Consider the following 21,838-nt stretch of genomic DNA (forward strand, 5'->3'; position numbering starts at 1 on the left):
GAATGATAACTTTTGTAAGTAGTGTTTAAATGTATACTACTCAACCATTACAGAATGACAACTTTTGTAAGTATTGTTTAAATGTCTACTACTCAACCATTACAGAATGATAACTTTTGTAAGTATTGTTTAAATGTCTACTACTCAAACATTACAGAATGATAACTTTTGTAAGTATTATTTAAATGTCAACTACTCAACCATTACAGAATGATAACTTTTGTAAGTATTGTTTAAATGTCTACTACTCAACCATTAGAGAATGATAACTTTTGTAAGTATTGTTTAAATGTCTACTACTCAAACATTACAGAATGATAACTTTTGTAAGTATTGTTTAAATGTCAACTACTCAACCATTACAGAATGATAACTTTTGTAAGTATTGTTTAAATGTATACTACTCAACCATTACAGAATGATAACTTTTGTAAGTATTGTTTAAATGTCTACTACTCAACCATTACATGATGATAACTTTTGTAAGTATTGTTTAAATGTCTACTACTCAACCATTACATGATGATAACTTTTGTAAGTATTGTTTAAATGTCTACTACTCAACCATTACAGAATGATAACTTTTGTAAGTATTATTTAAATGTCAACTACTCAACCATTACAGAATGATAACTTTTGTAAGTATTGTTTAAATGTCTACTACTCAACCATTACAGAATGATAACTTTTGTAAGTATTGTTTAAATGTCTACTACTCAACCATTACATGATGATAACTTTTGTAAGTATTGTTTAAATGTCTACTACTCAACCATTACATGATGATAACTTTTGTAAGTATTGTTTAAATGTCTACTACACAACCATTAGAGAATGATAACTTTTGTAAGTATTGTTTAAATGTCTACTACTCAACTATTAGAGAATGATAACTTTTGTAAGTATTGTTTAAATGTATACTACTCAACCATTACATGATGATAACTTTTGTAAGTATTGTTTAAATGTATACTACTCAACCATTACAGAATGATAACTTTTGTAAGTATTGTTTAAATGTATACTACTCAACCATTACAGAATGATAACTTTTGTCAGTCTTGTTTAAATGTCTACTACTCAACCATTAGAGAATGATAACTTTTGTAAGTATTGTTTAAATGTCTACTACACAACCATTAGAGAATGATAACTTTTGTAAGTATTGTTTAAACGTCTACTACTCAACCATTAGAGAATGATAACATTAGTAAGAATTGTTTAAATGTATACTACTCAACCATTACAGAATGATAACTTTTGTAAGTATTATTTAAATGTCAACTACTCAACCATTACAGAATGATAACTTTTGTAAGTATTGTTTAAATGTCTACTACTCAACCATTACAGAATGATAACTTTTGTAAGTATTGTTTAAATGTCTACTACTCAACCATTAGAGAATGATAACTTTTGTAAGTATTGTTTAAATGTCTACTACTCAACCATTAGAGAATGATAACTTTTGTAAGTATTGTTTAAATGTCTACTACTCAACCATTAGAGAATGATAACTTTTGTAAGTATTGTTTAAATGTCTACTACTCAACTATTACAGAATGATAACTTTTGTAAGTATTGTTTAAATGTCTACTACTCAACCATTAGAGAATGACAACTTTTGTAAGTATTGTTTAAATGTCTACTACTCAACCATTACAGAATGATAACTTTTGTCAGTATTGTTTAAATGTCTACAACTCAACCATTACAGAATGATAACTTTTGTAAGTATTGTTTAAATGTCTACTACTGAACCATTACAGAATGAAAACTTTTGTAAGTATTGTTTAAATGTCTACTACTCAACCATTACAGAATGATAACTTTTGTAAGTATTGTTTAAATGTCTACTACTCAACCATTAGAGAATGATAACTTTTGTAAGTATTGTTTAAATGTCTATTACTCAACCATTAGAGAATGAAAACTTTTGTAAGTATTGTTTAAATGTCTACTACTCAACCATTAGAGAATGATAACTTTTGTAAGTATTGTTTAAATGTCTACTACTCAACTATTACAGAATGATAACTTTTGTAAGTATTGTTTAAATGTCTACTACTCAACCATTAGAGAATGATAACTTTTGTAAGTATTGTTTAAATGTCTACTACTCAACCATTAGAGAATGATAACTTTTGTAAGTATTGTTTAAATGTCTACTACTCAACTATTACAGAATGATAACTTTTGTAAGTATTGTTTAAATGTCTACTACTCAACTATTACAGAATGATAACTTTTGTAAGTATTGTTTAAATGTCTACTACACAACCATTACAGAATAATAACTTTTGTAAGTATTGTTTAAATGTCAACTACTCAACCATTACAGAATGATAACTTTTGTCAGTATTGTTTAAATGTTTACTACTCAACCATTACAGAATGATAACTTTTGTAAGTATTGTTTAAATGTCTACTACTCAACCATTACAGAATGAAAACTTTTGTAAGTATTGTTTAAATGTCTACTACTCAACCATTACAGAATGATAACTTTTGTAAGTATTGTTTAAATGTCTACTACTCAACCATTACAGAATGATAACTTTTGTAAGTATTGTTTAAATGTCTACTACTCAACCATTACAGAATGATAACTTTTGTAAGTATTGTTTAAATGTCTATTACTCAACCATTAGAGAATGAAAACTTTTGTAAGTATTGTTTAAATGTCTACTACTTAACCATTACAGAATGACAACTTTTGTAAGTATTGTTTAAATGTCTACTACTCAACCATTAGAGAATGATAACTTTTGTAAGTATTGTTTAAATGTCTATTACTCAACCATTAGAGAATGATAACTTTTGTAAGTATTGTTTAAATGTCTACTACTCAACCATTACAGAATGATAACTTTTGTAAGTATTGTTTAAATGTCTACTACTCAACCATTAGAGAATGATAACTTTTGTAAGTATTGTTTAAATGTCTATTACTCAACCATTAGAGAATGAAAACTTTTGTAAGTATTGTTTAAATGTCTACTACTTAACCATTACAGAATGACAACTTTTGTAAGTATTGTTTAAATGTCTACTACTCAACCATTAGAGAATGATAACTTTTGTAAGTATTGTTTAAATGTCTACTACTCAACCATTAGAGAATGATAACTTTTGTAAGTATCGTTTAAATGTCTATTACTCAACCATTAGAGAATGAAAACTTTTGTAAGTATTGTTTAAATGTCTACTACTCAACCATTACAGAATGACAACTTTTGTAAGTATTGTTTAAATGTCTACTACTCAACCATTAGAGAATGATAACTTTTGTAAGTATTGTTTAAATGTCTACTACTCAACCATTAGAGAATGATAACTTTTGTAAGTATTGTTTAAATGTATACTACACAACCATTAGAGAATGACAACTTCTGTAAGTATTGTTTAAATGTCTACTACTCAACCATTACAGAATGACAACTTTTGTAAGTATTGTTTAAATGTCTACTACTCAACCATTAGAGAATGATAACTTTTGTAAGTATTGTTTAAATGTCTACTACTCAACCATTAGAGAATGATAACTTTTGTAAGTATTGTTTAAATGTATACTACTCAACCATTAGAGAATGATAACTTTTGTAAGTATTGTTTAAATGTATACTACTCAACCATTAGAGAATGATAACTTTTGTAAGTATTGTTTAAATGTATACTACTCAACCATTAGAGAATGATAACTTTTGTAAGTATTGTTTAAATGTCTACTACTCAACCATTACAGAATGACAACTTTTGTAAGTATTGTTTAAATGTCTACTACTCAACCATTACAGAATGATAACTTTTGTAAGTATTGTTTAAATGTCTACTACTCAACCATTAGAGAATGATAACTTTTGTAAGTATTGTTTAAATGTATACTACTCAACCATTAGAGAATGATAACTTTTGTAAGTATTGTTTAAATGTATACTACACAACCATTAGAGAATGATAACTTTTGTAAGTATTGTTTAAATGTCTACTACTCAACCATTACAGAATGACAACTTTTGTAAGTATTGTTTAAATGTCTACTACTCAACCATTACAGAATGATAACTTTTGTAAGTATTGTTTAAATGTCTACTACTCAACCATTAGAGAATGATAACTTTTGTAAGTATTGTTTAAATGTATACTACTCAACCATTACAGAATGATAACTTTTGTAAGTATTGTTTAAATGTCTAATACTCAACCATTACAGAATGATAACTTTTGTAAGTATTGTTTAAATGTCTACTACTCAACCATTACAGAATGATAACTTTTGTAAGTATTGTTTAAATGTCTAATACTCAACCATTACAGAATGATAACTTTTGTAAGTATTGTTTAAATGTATACTACTCAACCATTACAGAATGATAACTTTTGTAAGTATTGTTTAAATGTCTACTACTCAACCATTAGAGAATGATAACTTTTGTAAGTATTGTTTAAATGTCTACTACTCAACCATTAGAGAATGATAACTTTTGTAAGTATTGTTTAAATGTCTACTACTCAACTATTACAGAATGATAACTTTTGTAAGTATTGTTTAAATGTCTATTACACAACCATTACAGAATAATAACTTTTGTAAGTATTGTTTAAATGTCTACTACTCAACCATTAGAGAATGATAACTTTTGTAAGTATTGTTTAAATGTCTACTACTCAACCATTAGAGAATGAAAACTTTTGTAAGTATTGTTTAAATGTCTACTACTCAACCATTACAGAATGACAACTTTTGTAAGTATTGTTTAAATGTCTACTACACAACCATTAGAGAATGATAACTTTTGTAAGTATTGTTTAAATGTCTATTACTCAACCATTAGAGAATGATAACTTTTGTAAGTATTGTTTAAATGTCTACTACTCAACCATTACAGAATGATAACTTTTGTAAGTATTGTTTAAATGTCTACTACTCAACCATTAGAGAATGATAACTTTTGTAAGTATTGTTTAAATGTCTATTACTCAACCATTAGAGAATGAAAACTTTTGTAAGTATTGTTTAAATGTCTACTACTTAACCATTACAGAATGACAACTTTTGTAAGTATTGTTTAAATGTCTACTACTCAACCATTAGAGAATGATAACTTTTGTAAGTATCGTTTAAATGTCTACTACTCAACCATTAGAGAATGATAACTTTTGTAAGTATCGTTTAAATGTCTATTACTCAACCATTAGAGAATGAAAACTTTTGTAAGTATTGTTTAAATGTCTACTACTCAACCATTACAGAATGACAACTTTTGTAAGTATTGTTTAAATGTCTACTACTCAACCATTAGAGAATGATAACTTTTGTAAGTATTGTTTAAATGTCTACTACTCAACCATTAGAGAATGATAACTTTTGTAAGTATTGTTTAAATGTATACTACACAACCATTAGAGAATGATAACTTTTGTAAGTATTGTTTAAATGTCTACTACTCAACCATTACAGAATGACAACTTTTGTAAGTATTGTTTAAATGTTTACTACTCAACCATTACAGAATGATAACTTTTGTAAGTATTGTTTAAATGTCTACTACTCAACCATTACAGAATGATAACTTTTGTAAGTATTGTTTAAATGTATACTACTCAACCATTACAGAATGATAACTTTTGTAAGTATTGTTTAAATGTCTAATACTCAACCATTACAGAATGATAACTTTTGTAAGTATTGTTTAAATGTATACTACTCAACCATTACAGAATGATAACTTTTGTAAGTATTGTTTAAATGTCCACTACTCAACCATTACAGAATGATAACTTTTGTAAGTATTGTTTAAATGTCTACTACTCAACCATTAGAGAATGACAACTTTTGTAAGTATTGTTTAAATGTCTACTACTCAACCATTAGAGAATGATAACTTTTGTAAGTATTGTTTAAATGTCTACTACTCAACTATTACAGAATGATAACTTTTGTAAGTATTGTTTAAATGTATACTACTCAACCATTACAGAATGATAACTTTTGTAAGTATTGTTTAAATGTCTAATACTCAACCATTACAGAATGATAACTTTTGTAAGTATTGTTTAAATGTCTACTACTCAACCATTAGAGAATGACAACTTTTGTAAGTATTGTTTAAATGTCTACTACTCAACCATTACAGAATGATAACTTTTGTAAGTATTGTTTAAATGTATACTACTCAACCATTACAGAATGATAACTTTTGTAAGTATTGTTTAAATGTCTAATACTCAACCATTACAGAATGATAACTTTTGTAAGTATTGTTTAAATGTATACTACTCAACCATTACAGAATGATAACTTTTGTAAGTATTGTTTAAATGTCTAATACTCAACCATTACAGAATGATAACTTTTGTAAGTATTGTTTAAATGTATACTACTCAACCATTACAGAATGATAACTTTTGTAAGTATTGTTTAAATGTCTACTACTCAACCATTAGAGAATGATAACTTTTGTAAGTATTGTTTAAATGTCTACTACTCAACCATTAGAGAATGATAACTTTTGTAAGTATTGTTTAAATGTCTACTACTCAACCATTAGAGAATGATAACTTTTGTAAGTATTGTTTAAATGTCTACTACTCAACTATTAGAGAATGATAACTTTTGTAAGTATTGTTTAAATGTATACTACTCAACCATTAGAGAATGATAACTTTTGTAAGTATTGTTTAAATGTCTACTACTCAACCATTAGAGAATGATAACTTTTGTAAGTATTGTTTAAATGTCTACTACTCAACTATTAGAGAATGATAACTTTTGTAAGTATTGTTTAAATGTCTATTACTCAACCATTAGAGAATGAAAACTTTTGTAAGTATTGTTTAAATGTATACTACTCAACCATTACAGAATGATAACTTTTGTAAGTATTGTTTAAATGTCTACTACTCAACCATTAGAGAATGATAACTTTTGTAAGTATTGTTTAAATGTATACTACTCAACCATTACAGAATGATAACTTTTGTAAGTACTGTTTAAATGTCTAATACTCAACCATTACAGAATGATAACTTTTGTAAGTATTGTTTAAATGTATACTACTCAACCATTACAGAATGATAACTTTTGTAAGTATTGTTTAAATGTATACTACTCAACCATTACAGAATGATAACTTTTGTCAGTCTTGTTTAAATGTCTACTACTCAACCATTAGAGAATGATAACTTTTGTAAGTATTGTTTAAATGTCTACTACTCAACTATTACAGAATGATAACTTTTGTAAGTATTGTTTAAATGTCTATTACACAACCATTACAGAATAATAACTTTTGTAAGTATTGTTTAAATGTCTACTACTCAACCATTAGAGAATGATAACTTTTGTAAGTATTGTTTAAATGTCTACTACTCAACCATTAGAGAATGAAAACTTTTGTAAGTATTGTTTAAATGTCTACTACTCAACCATTACAGAATGACAACTTTTGTAAGTATTGTTTAAATGTCTACTACACAACCATTAGAGAATGATAACTTTTGTAAGTATTGTTTAAATGTCTATTACTCAACCATTACAGAATGATAACTTTTGTAAGTATTGTTTAAATGTCTACTACTCAACCATTAGAGAATGATAACTTTTGTAAGTATTGTTTAAATGTCTATTACTCAACCATTAGAGAATGAAAACTTTTGTAAGTATTGTTTAAATGTCTACTACTTAACCATTACAGAATGACAACTTTTGTAAGTATTGTTTAAATGTCTACTACTCAACCATTAGAGAATGATAACTTTTGTAAGTATCGTTTAAATGTCTACTACTCAACCATTAGAGAATGATAACTTTTGTAAGTATCGTTTAAATGTCTATTACTCAACCATTAGAGAATGAAAACTTTTGTAAGTATTGTTTAAATGTCTACTACTCAACCATTACAGAATGACAACTTTTGTAAGTATTGTTTAAATGTCTACTACTCAACCATTAGAGAATGATAACTTTTGTAAGTATTGTTTAAATGTCTACTACTCAACCATTAGAGAATGATAACTTTTGTAAGTATTGTTTAAATGTATACTACACAACCATTAGAGAATGATAACTTTTGTAAGTATTGTTTAAATGTCTACTACTCAACCATTACAGAATGACAACTTTTGTAAGTATTGTTTAAATGTTTACTACTCAACCATTACAGAATGATAACTTTTGTAAGTATTGTTTAAATGTCTACTACTCAACCATTACAGAATGATAACTTTTGTAAGTATTGTTTAAATGTATACTACTCAACCATTACAGAATGATAACTTTTGTAAGTATTGTTTAAATGTCTAATACTCAACCATTACAGAATGATAACTTTTGTAAGTATTGTTTAAATGTATACTACTCAACCATTACAGAATGATAACTTTTGTAAGTATTGTTTAAATGTCTACTACTCAACCATTACAGAATGATAACTTTTTGTAAGTATTGTTTAAATGTCTACTACTCAACCATTAGAGAATGACAACTTTTGTAAGTATTGTTTAAATGTCTACTACTCAACCATTAGAGAATGATAACTTTTGTAAGTATTGTTTAAATGTCTACTACTCAACTATTACAGAATGATAACTTTTGTAAGTATTGTTTAAATGTATACTACTCAACCATTACAGAATGATAACTTTTGTAAGTATTGTTTAAATGTCTAATACTCAACCATTACAGAATGATAACTTTTGTAAGTATTGTTTAAATGTCTACTACTCAACCATTAGAGAATGACAACTTTTGTAAGTATTGTTTAAATGTCTACTACTCAACCATTACAGAATGATAACTTTTGTAAGTATTGTTTAAATGTATACTACTCAACCATTACAGAATGATAACTTTTGTAAGTATTGTTTAAATGTCTAATACTCAACCATTACAGAATGATAACTTTTGTAAGTATTGTTTAAATGTATACTACTCAACCATTACAGAATGATAACTTTTGTAAGTATTGTTTAAATGTCTAATACTCAACCATTACAGAATGATAACTTTTGTAAGTATTGTTTAAATGTATACTACTCAACCATTACAGAATGATAACTTTTGTAAGTATTGTTTAAATGTCTACTACTCAACCATTAGAGAATGATAACTTTTGTAAGTATTGTTTAAATGTCTACTACTCAACCATTAGAGAATGATAACTTTTGTAAGTATTGTTTAAATGTCTACTACTCAACCATTAGAGAATGATAACTTTTGTAAGTATTGTTTAAATGTCTACTACTCAACTATTAGAGAATGATAACTTTTGTAAGTATTGTTTAAATGTATACTACTCAACCATTAGAGAATGATAACTTTTGTAAGTATTGTTTAAATGTCTACTACTCAACCATTAGAGAATGATAACTTTTGTAAGTATTGTTTAAATGTCTACTACTCAACCATTAGAGAATGATAACTTTTGTAAGTATTGTTTAAATGTCTACTACTCAACTATTAGAGAATGATAACTTTTGTAAGTATTGTTTAAATGTCTATTACTCAACCATTAGAGAATGAAAACTTTTGTAAGTATTGTTTAAATGTATACTACTCAACCATTACAGAATGATAACTTTTGTAAGTATTGTTTAAATGTCTACTACTCAACCATTAGAGAATGATAACTTTTGTAAGTATTGTTTAAATGTATACTACTCAACCATTACAGAATGATAACTTTTGTAAGTACTGTTTAAATGTCTAATACTCAACCATTACAGAATGATAACTTTTGTAAGTATTGTTTAAATGTATACTACTCAACCATTACAGAATGATAACTTTTGTAAGTATTGTTTAAATGTATACTACTCAACCATTACAGAATGATAACTTTTGTCAGTCTTGTTTAAATGTTTACTACTCAACCATTAGAGAATGATAACTTTTGTAAGTATTGTTTAAATGTCTACTACTCAACCATTACAGAATGATAACTTTTGTAAGTATTGTTTAAATGTCTACTACTCAACCATTAGAGAATGATAACTTTTGTAAGTATTGTTTAAATGTATACTACTCAACCATTACAGAATGATAACTTTTGTAAGTATTGTTTAAATGTCTAATACTCAACCATTACAGAATGATAACTTTTGTAAGTATTGTTTAAATGTATACTACTCAACCATTACAGAATGATAACTTTTGTAAGTATTGTTTAAATGTCTACTACTCAACCATTACAGAATAATGACTTCCGTAAGTATTGTTTAAGTGTGTACTAGTCAGCAGTGATAATTTATGAGATTTCTTGGTACATTTAGCTTAATCGTTTGAAATTGTTAATGTACCCTAATGACATAAACAAAAACTGTAGTAATTTTTGTTGCTATTTTTGTAATTTAGTGTTAATTTTATCTGCCAGAAGCTCGTGTCCTGTAATGTATTCTTTAATTGACGTTAGGCTTATGAAAGAAGTAAAGTCTATTGTTGGCTTCGATTCTCGACCTTAGAGAATCTTAAGGTTGGTTGTAATAGGTCTAAATCTTTAAGCATAAGAAGCGAACAGACAGACTACACTTCTAACTTGTATAGAGGGTCGCGTGCAATGTATTCAACTTGCAAGTTAACAAGTTCCATTAGAAGTTGTATAAAGTTACTGTTAAGCTGAATTTATGAGAACCGTATTTTGATATTGTTTGTCTTTTTGTAGGTTGTGACGCCGATAGGCATACGGAGTATTGTTCAGGGCTGTACAGATTTTGCCTGAATGAGGTTTAGAACAAAATCTTCCGTTATGAGTTTTTTGAATAAATGTTAAATTTTCCCGAATCACCATAATGTTTGCTTCTAATTTTACCCGAATGGTGGTAGATATTGCAAGCTAGATGGGGTTCCACCTTTCATCTTCTTCTTCACGCGTTGGTCGCCCATGATGACGTTATCAGTACTTGATCGCTGTTACGAAGTTTTTGAAATAACTCTTCCCAAAACAAAGTATTTGTATTCTCAGATCTTAGATGTGCTCAGGTCGAGGACTTAGAATTTCCAAGATGAGGATATTCTTCGTAGTCAATGAAATTGGAAAACGCTGGAATATGGATCAATTTGGGACACCAGTACATCAAGAGAGAGATCTTCAACGAGTCGTAACTTCAGCAGTGGTGAGAAAATTGTGGCATCTTTTAACAGGTAAAAATCCACAAACACATAGGTCACTGATAAAAGCTGTCCATGTGCCCCAGCCAACAGTCACGGTACATTCAAGAATGATCTCAGCTTGGAAACGAGGCGAAAAGGGCATAGATTTACCAAAATAAGGCTTCAACCATGGCTTTTTTCGACTATCGCATATCTCAAAGAAACTGCAGAATGAAATGCAATTTCACGCGAAAGCATACCAGTTAAACCGTGTGTTATTTTTGGACGTTTGGGTGTATTAAAGTAGGGCTAAGAGGTTATTGTCCTCATACACTACGTAGATTATGGAAAGTACTGAGGGATAAGTTGTGTCGTTTAGACATGACAGACATAGAACAGATCCCTTTAAAATTGAAGTTACTTTGCATTGTTATTTTAAAGATGCACTGTCTTCAGATTGTGTGCCGGACGTTACGAACTGTAACGACGTGGTGAGGCTCTAAAGTTGTTTTAATACAGAGTAATTCACCTCTCCCCCCCCAACACACACACACATACACTGTTGACTTTGAAATGTAAGGAGTGAAAACCTCTTTTTAATAACGACCGTACATAAAGTCAGGTAATTTTACTCAATGTTTTTATATAAGGGTTAACCCGTTAGTCTGCAGGCCAGCCCTTTCAGCAGGTTGTAAGAAAACTCATAATGTGAACTCGGTCTTCAAAAGTTCAGATAACGTGTGGCGAGAGCTGCAGTCTGCTTGGCACACCCACCCTCTAACTTACTATAAAACCTATTAAAATGTCGTTAAAATTAATACAAAAATCGTTACTTGCTTAGTAAAGAACATTTTATTAGTAATAGCACAAACAATGTTTGTACAGTCTTTCTTAATGACGAGAAACCCACTTGAAATAAAAATGTATCTCAGAGCGGCTGGTATGGGTATTAACACTACTACTGATAAGGAGAGAACAACGTTTCGACAAAGAAACCAACAACTTTGTATCTGAGAACGGCTGGTATGGGTGTTAAATTAAAGGCTGTCTGTGCCTTGTCCAACACGTTAATCGAAACCCGGATGTAAGCGTTATTAGCCTTCAAACTTAACGTAATATAAAGTGATGTTGGTTACTGACAATGACTTTACGTGTACTTTCAGAAAGTAATAATTTTCCACATCTATTTACACAGTTTACAGTTTGTAAGAAATTATTGTTTACACTTTGAATGATAAGGAACGTATCACGCAATGGGTTACAAAAATTCATCACAATTTTTTAGTGTGTTTTTAATTAAAAACCATAAGATATATGACACAGAAAATTATTATTATAGAGAGATGTCATTACCATGGTTTTGAACAAGTTTCATCTTGTTTATTTGTTTAACTTTTATTTTTTCTTTTGTGGGGTCACGTGGCAAAGTTTGGTTTGGTTTCTTTTGAATTTCGCGCAAAGCTACTCGAAGGCTATCTGCGCCACATGGTAAAGAGACTTCACTACTTACCAGGGGCGCATATACTGGGGGTAATAACCCCCTTCATTTTAGGGGGGGTATGGTGCATACAGTCATCCCCCCCCTACAGTTTGGTCTCTTGAATTGTTTTATTGCATCACAGGCCTTCAAATAGTGTGTTTGTTCTTGTGATTCTCATGTTCTTACTAATCGAATTACATAATTAGGCCTAGATGTAGGCTTTTTCAGTAGCCGAAATGTACATCTTTAATATAGGCGTGCTTCTAAGCTTTTCGATCTAAACGATAGTTCGTAAGTATCAGTCAGTAGGCCTAAGTATACATGCAAGTATCGTGGCAACAAGATTACTCTGTGACTGCATGTTTACAGCTTTCAGTTCAGGTAATCAGAGATTACCAATTTGTAAATTTAACAGTTCACATAAGTGGTTGTAAAAATCATCCCCCCCATCAGATGTAAAAAATTTACGCCCCTGGTGGTCACAATCTGATAATCATGAGTTGGGACCTAATCATTGAACATACTGGGTCTATCAGCCGTGGGTGCATTATAATGTAACGGTCAATCCCACTTACGGTGGTAAAGAATAACGAAATAGTTGGCGGTGTGTGATGTAGATTAGCTGCCCTCTCTCCAGTTTATCAATTCAAAATTAGAGACGGCTCGCGCAGTAAGTCCACAACTAGCTTTGCACCAAATTCGACACTTGTTTTTCAGCAATACCCACACAAGAATTACCTGCGCTAATTTTGAAGTGATGAACTAGATGGAAGGCAGTCAGTAGCACTCATCGCCAACACTTGCCCTATTTTTGTCTTATTAATTAATATTACTTGACAGCCACTTTTTTGCCGTACTGACACCTCAAAGTGCGGACCACGTTTTCATGTTAAGGGAATCTTTCTGATTGAAATCGGGCTCGCTACCCGCTGGGACACGCCTTCTCCCAGCTTTATAAGAAACTATACGTTGTGCGTGTTACACTTAAGCAGATTTCGAGTGTTTTAAACGCGAGTTTTTAAAAATCGCTTGTATTTTTCAGTTGTCATGGAATATTTATCATTTTTCTTGAGCTCGGAAGATTGTAGTCGGATAAATCTCGTTCAGTTAAGTAAAACAAACCAAACACCGACATCATCAGCATGTTATTAATTCACCATGCTTGTAATATCTCGCTGACTTGAACAGAAGCAGCGACAGAATTCTGTAACTGTACTTGACCTTGTATAGTCGTTTTCCAGAAATTTGACGTGTGTCCCTGTCGACCCGATGGTTATTATTTTAGCTGTGGTAGGCGTTTATCGGTATTCTCTCAAGCGTAACTAGGCTTAGTTTGAGTTGTTTAGGGTACAGGCACGTAACATGGTGTTTCTGGGGGTTGCGAAAAGACGTTAGCAGAGTAGGAAGCAACTTGTAGTGGTTTATTTTGTTTATACGTCTCTTGTACCCCCCCCTCCGCCATTTTACCCCATATTAGTCAAGTTTACGTTGTTAGCTATCATTCCATAATCTTCCGTGATGACGAGAAACCCACTTAAAGCAAAAATGTTTCTCAACCAACCTGAGATACAATCTCAATGTTGTATTGGAACGAAACAAAAATACGAAAACATATAATGTATGATACTGAACCACGTGAGAATTACGTGACAGAAGCTGATTAGTTCCACGCACAGACGTGCTGTTTGGAGATATATTTGTGTACTACGTGATTGTCTGACACTAAAATTAGTGCAGTGTTATATTTTTTTTTAAACGTCTATTGTTTTGTTTTTAAATACGTCTTCATATGTGTGTATTTGGTAACTAATTGTTATCATTGTACTTAGGCTTAACCGATAATCAACAAAAATATATATTTTTTTAAATTATTTTAACCAGTGTGTCGTATCATTACTGTGTCTTTCTATGAATTCCATTGTTATGGCTAATGGTTTGTGTTTTCTTTTAGCAAAGCCAAATTGTGCTGTCTATCGAGGGAATCGAACGCCTGATTTTAGCGTATAAATCCGTAGACTTACCGCTGTACCAACGGGAACCCATCGAAGCTATTAATTTTTTTTTTAACTCGACACAACAATACACCTGTGAGTGAACAATAGTTGTTATCTTCTCGTTGGTTCGTCAGTTTTATACCATCTGAGACATTAACTTCTGAAGACCGTGCACGTGCTCAGGGATCATGCAAAAATCTCTTTCCTGATTGGCTTAGCTATAGGATCACGAGATTGGTTGTAAGGGTAGTTTGGAGTGCTAGCTGTAGATCACGAGATTGGTTGTAAGGGTAGTTTGGAGTGCTAGCTATAGGATCACGAGATTGGTTGTAAGGGTAGTTTGGAGTGCTAGCTATAGGATCACGAGATTGGTTGTAAGGGTAGTTTGGAGTGCTAGCTGTAGATCACGAGATTGTTTGTAAGGGTAGTTTGGAGTGCGAGCTGTAGATCACGAGATTGGTTGTAAGGGTAGTTTGGAGTACTAGCTATAGGATCACGAGATTGGTTGTAGGGGTAGTTTGGAGTGCTAGCTGTAGATCACGAGATTGGTTGTAAGGGTAGTTTGGAGTGCGAGCTGTAGAATCACGAGATTGGTTGTAAGGGTAGTTTGGAGTGCTAGCTGTAGATCACGAGATTGGTTGTAAGGGTAGTTTGGAGTGCTAGCTGTAGATCACGAGATTGGCTGTAAGGTAGTTTGGAGTGCTAGCTGCAGGATCACGAGATTGGTTGTAAGGGTAGTTTGGAGTGCTAGCTGTAGGATCACGAGATTGGTTGTAAGGGTAGTTTGGAGTGCTAGCTGTAGGATCACATTGAGATTGGCTTAGGTAGGTGTTTGAGTGCTAGCTATAGGATCACGAGATTGGTTGTAAGGTAGTTTGGAGTGCTAGCTGTAGATCACAGATTGGTTGTAAGGGTAGTTTGGAGTGCTAACTATGCAGCTTACGAGATTGGTTATAAGGGTAGTTTGGAGTGCTAACTATAGGATCACGAGATTGGTTGTAAGGGTAGTTTAGAGTGCTAGCTATAGAAGCACGAGATTGGTTGTAAGGGTAGTTTGGAGTGCTAGCTATAGGATCACGAGATTGGTTGTAAGGGTAGTTTGGAGTGCTAGCTATAGGATCACGAGATTGGTTGTAAGGGTAGTTTGGAGTGCTAGCTGCACAGATCACGAGATTGGTTGTAAGGGTAGTTTGGGTGCGAGCTGTAGGATCACGAGATTGGTTGTAAGGGTAGTTTGGAGTGCTAGCTATAGGATCACGAGATTGGTTGTAAGGGTAGTTTGGAGTGCTAGCTATAGGATCACGAGATTGGTTGTAAGGGTAGTTTGGAGTGCTAGCTGTAGATCACGAGATTGGTTGTAAGGGTAGTTTGGAGTGCTAACTGTAGATCACGAGATTGGTTGCAAAGGTAGTTTGGAGCGCTACGTATAGGATCACGAGATTGGTTGTAAGAGTAGTTTGGAGCGCTACGTATAGGATCACGAGATTGGTTGTAAGGGTAGTTTGGAGTGCTAGCTGTAGATCACGAGATTGATTGTAAGGGTAGTTTGGAGTGCTAGCTGCAGAATCACAGATTAGTTGCAAGGGTAGTTTGGAGCCTACGTATAGGATCACGAGATTGGTTGTAAGAGTAGTTTGGAGTGCTAGCTGTAGATCACGAGATTGGTTGCAAGGGTAGTTTGGAGCGCTACGTATAGGATCACGAGATTGGTTGTAAGAGTAGTTTGGAGCGCTACGTATAGGATCACGAGATTGGTTGTAAGGGTAGTTTGGAGTGCTAGCTATAGGATCACGAGATTGGCATGTAAGGGTAGTTTGGAGTGCTAGCTATAGGATCACGAGATTGGTTGTAAGGGTAGTTTGGAGTGCTAGCTGTAGGATCACGAGATTGGTTGTAAGGGTAGTTTGGAGTGCTAGCTGTAGGATCACGAGATTGATTGTAAGGGTAGTTTGGAGTGCTAGCTGTTAGGATCACAGATTGGTTGTAAGGGTAGTTTGGAGTGCTAGCTGTGGGATCACTGGAGTGGTTGTAAGGGTAGTTTGGAGCACTAGCTGTAGGATCACGAGATTGGTTGTAAGAGGTAGTTTGGAGTGCTAGCTGTAGGATCACCAGATTGGTTGTCAGGGTAGTTTGGAGTGCTAGCTGTAGGATCACGAGATTGGTTGTAAGGGTAGTTTGGAGTGCTAGCTATAGGATCACGAGATTGGTTGTAAGGGTAGTTTGGAGTGCTAGCTATAGGATCACGAGATTGGTTGTAAGGGTAGTTTGGAGCGCTACGTATAGGATCACGAGATTGGTTGTAAGGGTAGTTTGGAGTGCTAGCTGTAGATCACGAGATTGGTTGTAAGGGTAGTTTGGAGTGCTGGCTGTAGATCACGAGATTTGTTGTAAGGGTAGTTTGGAGTGCTAGCTATAGGATCACGAGATTGGTTGTAAGAGTAGTTTCGAATGCAGGTGTAAATATACCGAGTTTTTTGTTTTCAATTCACAGAGGTCAAAAGTGTCACGTGTTCTGACTCAAAACGTTTATTTTTAGAAGCAAGCAGATAATATTATTCAAACAATGTTTCCGAATGTCTCTGATAACAGTTGGGGGAAAGGAGGGGAGATTATATGTTCATCTGTAACTTTTGAAAGCTATTCGAACATCTTCATGTTTCAGACGTGTTTTTCTAGTACATTTAATTTTTGTATATTATACAGGGTGGCCCGTAAGCCCCTACCCATCCATATGTTATAAAAGCATTGTGTCTAAACAACGTTATAACCCTCACGATGAGTTGAAGGCAGCTGTTACCGCGACATTTGGAACAATAACCCCTGCTATGTTGAGGAAAATGTCTCACAGAACATGGCGTCCCATAATATTATGTAGCGACAATGAGGGACAGCACACAGATACACTGGATATATAAGATATATGGATGGGTAGGGACTTAGGGCCACCCTGTAGTATCTTACAGTTTATTTTAAGAAACTCCATTTACTTATCTATTTATTTATTTTCTGGTGTTTAAGAGATATCTTCGGTACTGTTAAAAGATTTTGTAACGCCAAAAATTTAAGATTGAATCGTATATTTTATCAGAATACGAGGTCGTGTATTTATTTCGAAATTCTACGAAGCGATATAAACACTTTTCTTCAATTTAAATTGGCCCGGCATGGCTAAGCGCGTTAAGGCGTTCAACTCCCGGTCGCACTAAACATGCTCGCCGGGGGGGGCGTTATAATATACGGTCAATCCCACTATTCGTTGGTAAAAGAATAGCCCAACAGTTGGCGGTGGGTGGTGATGACTAGTTGCCTTCCCTCTAGTCTTACACTGCTAAATTAGGGACGGCTAGCGCAGATAGCCCTCGGGCAGCTTTGCGCGAAATTCAAAACAAACAAACACTTTAAATTAGCTAAACCGTACTTTAATGTGTGCATGAAACGTTTAAAAGTACTCGCATTTTGTATCCATATGCGAAACCGTCCAATCTACAAAGTTTCATAGTGAATACTCTGTCAAAACAATCTATCAAAGAATACCTAATAAAACTATCTGACGCCGTTGAGAGGGGAAGGCAGCCAATCAGAATCATGCTCAGAGATTGACCGACACTCGTTCCAGCATCATTGTGGGGGCTGCATCTGTTTCATGGTATTCCATAGTTTGGAACCTCACTAGGGAGCGCTGACATCAAACTTGAAACACAAGGCAACCCACATTTTGGAGATATAAATATATGCTTTAACAGTAACAACAGTGATAACTGGTTTTGTAGATGTGATGACACTAGTTATTAACAGTGATAACTGGTTTTATAGGTGTGATGACACTACTTATTAGCAGTGATAACTGGTTTTATAGGTGTTATGACACAACTTATTAGTTGTGATAACTGGTTTTATAGGTGTGATGACACTACTTATTAGTTGTGATAACTGGTTTTATAGGTGTGATAACACTACTTATTAGCAGTGATAACTGATTTATAGGTGTGATAACACTACTTATAAGCAGTGATAACTGGTTTAGAGGTGTGATAACACTACTTATTAGCAGTGATAACTGGTTTTATAGGTGTGATGACACTACTTATTAACAGTGATAACTAGTTTTATAAGTTTGATGACACTACTTATTAACAGTGATAACTAGTTTTATAAGTTTGATGACACTACTTATTAACAGTGATAACTAGTTTTATAAGTTTGATGACACTACTTATTAACAGTGATAACTAGTTTTATAAGTTTGATGACACTACTTATTAACAGTGATAACTAGTTTTATAAGTTTGATGACACTACTTATTAACAGTGACAACTAGTTTTATAAGTGTGATGACACTACTTATTAACAGTGATAACAAGTTTTATAGGTGTGATAACACTACTTATTAACAGTGATAACAAGTTTTATAGGTGTGATAACACTACTTATTAACAGTGTGATAACTGGTTTTATAGGTGTGATGACACTACGTATTAACAGTGATAACTGGTTTTATGGGTGTGATGACACTACTTATTAGCAGTGATAACTGGTTTTATAGGTGTGATAACTACTTATTAACAGTGATAACTGGTTTATAGGTGTGATGACACTACGTATTAACAGTGATAACTGGTTTTATGGGTGTGATAACACTACTTATTAACAGTGATAACACGTTTTATAGGTGTGATGACACTACTTATTAACAGTGATAACTGGTTTTATAGGTGTGATAACACTACTTATTAACAGTGATAACAAGATTTATAGGTGTGATGACACTACTTATTAACAGTAATAACTGGTTTTATAGGTGTGATGACACTACTTATTAACAGTGATAACTAGTTTTATAAGTTTGATGACACTACTTATTAACAGTGATAACTAGTTTTATAAGTTTGATGACACTACTTATTAACAGTGACAACTAGTTTTATAAGTGTGATGACACTACTTATTAACAGTGATAACAAGTTTTATAGGTGTGATAACACTACTTATTAACAGTGATAACAAGTTTTATAGGTGTGATAACACTACTTATTAACAGTGATAACACGTTTTATAGGTGTGATGACACTACGTATTAACAGTGATAACTGGTTTTATGGGTGTGATAACACTACTTATTAGCAGTGATAACTGGTTTTATAGGTGTGATAACACTACTTATTAGCAGTGATAACTGGTTTATAGGTGTGATGACACTACGTATTAACAGTGATAACTGGTTTTATGGGTGTGATAACACTACTTATTAACAGTGATAACACGTTTTATAGGTGTGATGACACTACTTATTAACAGTGATAACTGGTTTTATAGGTGTGATAACACTACTTATTAACAGTGATAACAAGATTTATAGGTGTGATGACACTACTTATTAACAGTAATAACTGGTTTGATAGGTGTGATGACACTACGTATTAGCAGTGATAACTGGTTTTATAGGTGTGATGACACTACGTATTAACAGTGATAACAAGATTTATAGGTGTGATGACACTACTTATTAACAGTAATAACTGGTTTATAGGTGTGATAACACTACTTATTAGCAGTGATAACTGGTTTAGAGGTGTGATGATACTACTTATTAGCAGTGATAACTGGTTTTATAGATGTGATGACTCTACTTATTAACAATGACTGATACTTAGTTCGTACTAGAAAGAAAACACATATTGGTGGATAACACGTTTATTTTGTCACGAAACCAGTTTCGTAGTTAATATAATATTTAATATGAGACAGTATAAACTAACTTTTATACAATTCTACAGGCTTAATGAGATATCTAATCGAATACATATTACATGAAAATATGTCAAGGAGCTACAGTAAAATTGTAGTAAACAACCAGATACAGAACTGTTTATCTTCACACCAGGTTATAAGTCATCAGTTATCTATTTTCAGGACATCTGATATGAGTATTTTCACCTGAAGATGACCTAAGAAGGTCACAATGTTATTGTGTACTGTATTTAAATTAAAGTTTTAACACCCGTAGCAGCCGTATTGAGAATACATTTTTACTTCAAGTAGGTGTCTCGTTATCACTGAGTCATTACTGAGTGAACCTGCATGCCACTTTTTAAAATGTATACAAAAACAACAGCTGGTAATCCGGAAGCTATTATTATATAAATTCAGTAATTTATATATTTCTGTTTTTAAACATTTTAATCAATATATCGCATTGATTACGGTTTGTTTTTGTAACATATTTAGAAAAGTTTAATGAATATGTTTTATAGACAGTATCATATGTGCGATAAAAATATTTAACTGATAAACAATCACTATCATTGCCAACCCAACAGAGAAGAAATTAATTGAGAACTCACATCTCAACATTTTTTGTTACCCAGTCTATATACTCTGTAATTCGAGTGTAAACTCCGGGATATCCAGCTTGGGCACATCGACTGCCAAACGACACCACACCGACCAAAGTCCATTTTCTGTTTCTATTTCTAACCATTAGGGGGCCTCCTGAGTCTCCCTGTCATGACGTAGGTGTATAATGATTACGTAATATTTTAATGCTCATCAAATTGTTAAAAATATAATTGAATAATAAAACGTACTATTAAAAACGTGAGAAGGTGAACAGATATTTTATTTAACGTACCTGACAAGCGTCTTTCCCGCCTTCAATAAATCCTGCGCATAAAAATCCGCTCGTGATTCGTTGGAAATACCTTCGGTTACAATCGTCATTGTCCCAGATTGGCATGGAAACTTGGTGTAAAGCGCCACTGTTGCGCCCTCCTGTGTTCATAATAATAAAAATTATTTTCTCGAGTTAATATGATACCAGGAAGAAAAAAACTAAACAGTTGAAAATAAAGTTATTTTAGTTCTCGGGAAATTTTGCTTTAAACCAAAACTAGTCTAGTGTACAAAATTATTATGAGCACAACGAAGACATCCATATGTTTAGTTGTCTAGGACACTGACGTCTAATTTTAGGTTTTTAACCACCAAATTAGCGATGTTTGCATACCGTTCTTTAGTGGTAGGGATCCATATATATTAAAAACCTTATGTTTTTGCCTGTAACAACCCTCAATGTAAAGAACTTAAAAAATGTTTAAAATCATCCATTATCTACACACAGTTCACAGGGATTCAATCGGTAATAGTAAATTACTGTTGTACAGGATTTGGACAGAATCTAATATTATGGGTCTTCCCTTAAGTAATAGTTTTATTCTCTTTAGGCCTATTACTTTTCAGCCATAATGTATCATTGATACGACAAGAGGTAAATTAAA

The 21,838-nt window shown here is 32.4% G+C and overlaps 1 protein-coding gene across 1 annotated transcript; it reads right to left on the bottom strand.

Annotated features, from left to right (window-relative positions):
* Positions 1 to 20,239: 20,239 nt before the first annotated feature.
* LOC143242979 (proclotting enzyme-like) lies at positions 20,240 to 21,342 on the bottom strand. Its single transcript, XM_076486589.1, has 3 exons — positions 21,193 to 21,342; positions 20,906 to 21,063; positions 20,240 to 20,509 (listed from the first exon to the last, which is right to left on the bottom strand). The coding sequence occupies exons 1-3, from the start codon at positions 21,340 to 21,342 to the stop codon at positions 20,461 to 20,463; spliced, it is 357 nt and encodes a 118-aa protein (XP_076342704.1). The 3' UTR covers positions 20,240 to 20,460.
* Positions 21,343 to 21,838: the final 496 nt, after the last annotated feature.

This window comes from Tachypleus tridentatus, unplaced genomic scaffold, assembly GCF_004210375.1.
Source record: "Tachypleus tridentatus isolate NWPU-2018 unplaced genomic scaffold, ASM421037v1 Hic_cluster_2, whole genome shotgun sequence".
NCBI classification, from domain to species: Eukaryota; Metazoa; Arthropoda; class Merostomata; order Xiphosura; family Limulidae; genus Tachypleus; species Tachypleus tridentatus.

Coding starts and splice junctions, on each gene's coding strand:
- LOC143242979 (XM_076486589.1), bottom strand. CDS start 21,342: ATGAACACAGGAGGGCGCAACAGTGGCGCTTTACACCAAGTTTCCATG. Junction 21,064..21,192: donor GCGGGAAAGACGCTTGTCAG/GTACGTTAAATA, acceptor ACGTCATGACAG/GGAGACTCAGGAGGCCCCCT. Junction 20,510..20,905: donor GTAACAAAAAATGTTGAGAT/GTGAGTTCTCAA, acceptor TGACCTTCTTAG/GTCATCTTCAGGTGAAAATA.